The sequence below is a fragment of the Salvelinus namaycush genome, chromosome 7 (genome assembly GCF_016432855.1).
Source record: "Salvelinus namaycush isolate Seneca chromosome 7, SaNama_1.0, whole genome shotgun sequence".
NCBI lineage: Eukaryota > Metazoa > Chordata > Actinopteri > Salmoniformes > Salmonidae > Salvelinus > Salvelinus namaycush.
Genome location: NC_052313.1, coordinates 60309467 through 60312250, shown reverse-complemented (window position 1 = coordinate 60312250; position 2784 = coordinate 60309467). Strand labels below are relative to the sequence as shown.

Sequence of the window (2784 nt, the reverse complement as noted above, 5' to 3'; positions counted from 1 at the left end):
TAAGAACAAATTATTATTTACATTGACGGCCTACCCCCGGCCAAACCGAGATGATCCTGGGCCAATTGTGCACCACCCTATGGGACTCCCAATCACAGTCAAATGTGATACAGCCTTGTTACTAACCCTTGTGATAGTGAGTGGAGGATGATATATGGCTCATCATTTTCACGACTTTTACCGACTTTTAGAATAGTTTATTCCCTTTTGTATTGTACAGCATACTGATATGAATACGTATGTCATCCGGTGCAGCCAGAAGAGGACTGGCCACCCCTTTGAGGCTGGTTCCTCTCTACGTTTTTTCCTAGGTTCCTTCTTGCTGGGGAGTTTTTCGTGGCCATTTTGCTTCTACACCTGCATTGCTTGCTCTTTGGGGATTGAGGCTGGGTTACTGTAAAGCACTTTGTGACAGCTTCTGATGTAAAAAGGGCTTCATAAAAGACATGTGATTGACATGTATATCACACCAACTGACTCTTTCTTCTGATGTTGTTCACACAGGAGACCATGTTGAGACATTCTCTACATCCAGAGAGCAACAGCAGGAAGATCACAGAGCTAAGAGGTCTCACCCCTGCCCACATTGTGAGGAGATTTTCCCATTTTTATCAAAGCTAAAAATACACCTAAAAATACACACTGAAGAGAATCGGTATTCCTATACTGACAGTGGGAAGAGTTTCACAACATCCAAGGCTCGGACAGTTCATCAGAGAGTGCACACAAGAGAGAAGACCTACTCCTGCTCTGAGTGTGTAAAATGCTTCACAACATCAACTTGGTTAAAAGTTCATCAGAGAACACACACAGGAGAGAAGCCTTACTCCTGCTCTGATTGTATAAAATGCTTCACAACATCAGCTAAACTAAAAGTTCATCAGAGAACACACACAGGAGAGAAGCCTTACTTCTGCTCTGACTGTGGAAAGAGTTTCTCTCTAATGTGCAACTTAAAACGACATGAGCGTATACACACAGAGAAGCTTTACTCCTGCTCTGACTGTGCGGCGAGTTTCTCGCTACTGTGCAAATTAAAACGACATGAACGTATACACAAAGGAGAGAAGCCTTACTCCTGCACTGACTGTGGAAAGAGTTTCTCGCGATTGGGCCACTTAAAAACACACGAACAAAAACATACAGGAGAGAAGCCTTACTCCTGCTCTGACTGTGTAAAATGCTTCACAACAGCAACTGAGCTAAAACTTCATCAAAGAACACACACAGGAGAGAGGCCGTACTCCTGCTCTGACTGTGTAAAATGCTTCCCAACATCAACTAGGCTAAAAGTTCATCAGAGAACACACACAGGAGAGAAGCCTTACATCTGCTCTGACTGTGCAGCGAGTTTCTCTCTACTGTGCAACTTAAAACGACATGAAAGTATACACACAGGAGAGAAGCCTTACTCCTGCTCTGACTGTTCGGCGAGTTTCTCTCTACTGTGCAACTTAAAACGACATGAACATATCCACACAGGAGAGAAGCCTTATCACTGCACTGACTGTGAGAAGAGATTCTACAGATTGAGCCATTTAAAAAGACACCAATGTATACATAAAGGAGAGAAGTCTCATCAGATCTCTCAGACCAGCTAAGATTAGACACTCCACTTAATTCTCATCTCATAAAGTAATTGGCAACGTTGAATTGGATCAAATTAAGAAAGTGTAGAACACTCTATTGTAATCCTATAGTTTCTCACTGAGAGAACTGTGCAGAGGAAAGGGAGAGTTATAGAATGTTAGCCTCTCTTTACTGATCAGTGTGCACCGTGTCAGTTTTGGTGTGTTTTGTTAGCTTCTACTGTAAAGATATTGAGATGACCTTGGATTTGCCCTTAGGGTTGAATATCCTCTGTGAGACGTCTCACAATGGAGTCTGATGGTTGACTGGGTGGTACTGCTTCCCCCTGCAGTTTTCTGTGGGAATGAGCTGGTAGTCACAACATACTCTGAGTGTACAAAACATTAATGACACCTGCTCTTTTCATGACATAAACTGACCAGGTGAAAAGCTATGATCCTTAATAATGTAGTTGTGGTGTATTTATTATGGATCCCCATTAGCTTTCAGTAGGAAACAAGATGTTGCAGTGGGCTAAGGAATGAAGACACTGGACACTGGAGAATGAATTTGAACAACATTGCCTGGTCTGATGAATCCCGGTTCCTGCTGTTTCACGCTGATGGGAGGACTATGGTATGCAGGAAACCACGAGTACATGCATCCAGTGGTGAAAAATGACCCAACTGTCATACTTGAGTAAAAGTACCTTAATAGAAAATTACTCAAGTGAAAGTCACCCACTAAAATACTACTTGAGTAAAAGTATTTGGTTGTAAATATATTTAAGTATCAAAGTAAAAGTATGAATCATTTCAAATTCCTTAAATTAAGCAAAGCAGACTGTACAACTGTGTTGTGTTTTATATATTACAGATAGCCACGGGCAGATTCCAACACTCAGACATCATTTACAGATAGCCAGGGGCAGATTCCAACACTCAGACATCATTTACAGATAGCCAGGGGCAGATTCCAACACTCAGACATCATTTACAGATAGCCAGGGGCAGATTCCAACACTCAGACATCATTTACAGATAGCCAGGGGCAGATTCCAACACTCAGACATCATTTACAGATAGCCAGGGGCAGATTCCAACACTCAGACATCATTTACAGATAGCCAGGGGCAGATTCCAACACTCAGACATCATTTACAGATAGCCAGGGGCAGATTCCAACACTCAGACATCATTTACAGATAGCCAGGGG

The 2784-nt window shown here is 42.3% G+C and overlaps 1 protein-coding gene across 1 annotated transcript; it reads left to right on the top strand.

The window, feature by feature from the left end:
• The first annotated feature begins 229 nt into the window (after nt 1-229).
• LOC120050892 (gastrula zinc finger protein XlCGF17.1-like) lies at nt 230-2490 on the top strand. Its single transcript, XM_038997413.1, has 2 exons — nt 230-287; nt 577-2490. Exons 1-2 carry the CDS (start codon nt 230-232, stop codon nt 1599-1601), a joined length of 1083 nt encoding a protein of 360 aa, XP_038853341.1. The 3' UTR covers nt 1602-2490.
• The last annotated feature ends 294 nt before the right edge of the window (nt 2491-2784 follow it).

Coding starts and splice junctions, on each gene's coding strand:
- LOC120050892 (XM_038997413.1), top strand. CDS start 230: ATGAATACGTATGTCATCCGGTGCAGCCAGAAGAGGACTGGCCACCCC. Junction 288..576: donor TGGCCACCCCTTTGAGGCTG/GTTCCTCTCTAC, acceptor AGAGGTCTCACC/CCTGCCCACATTGTGAGGAG.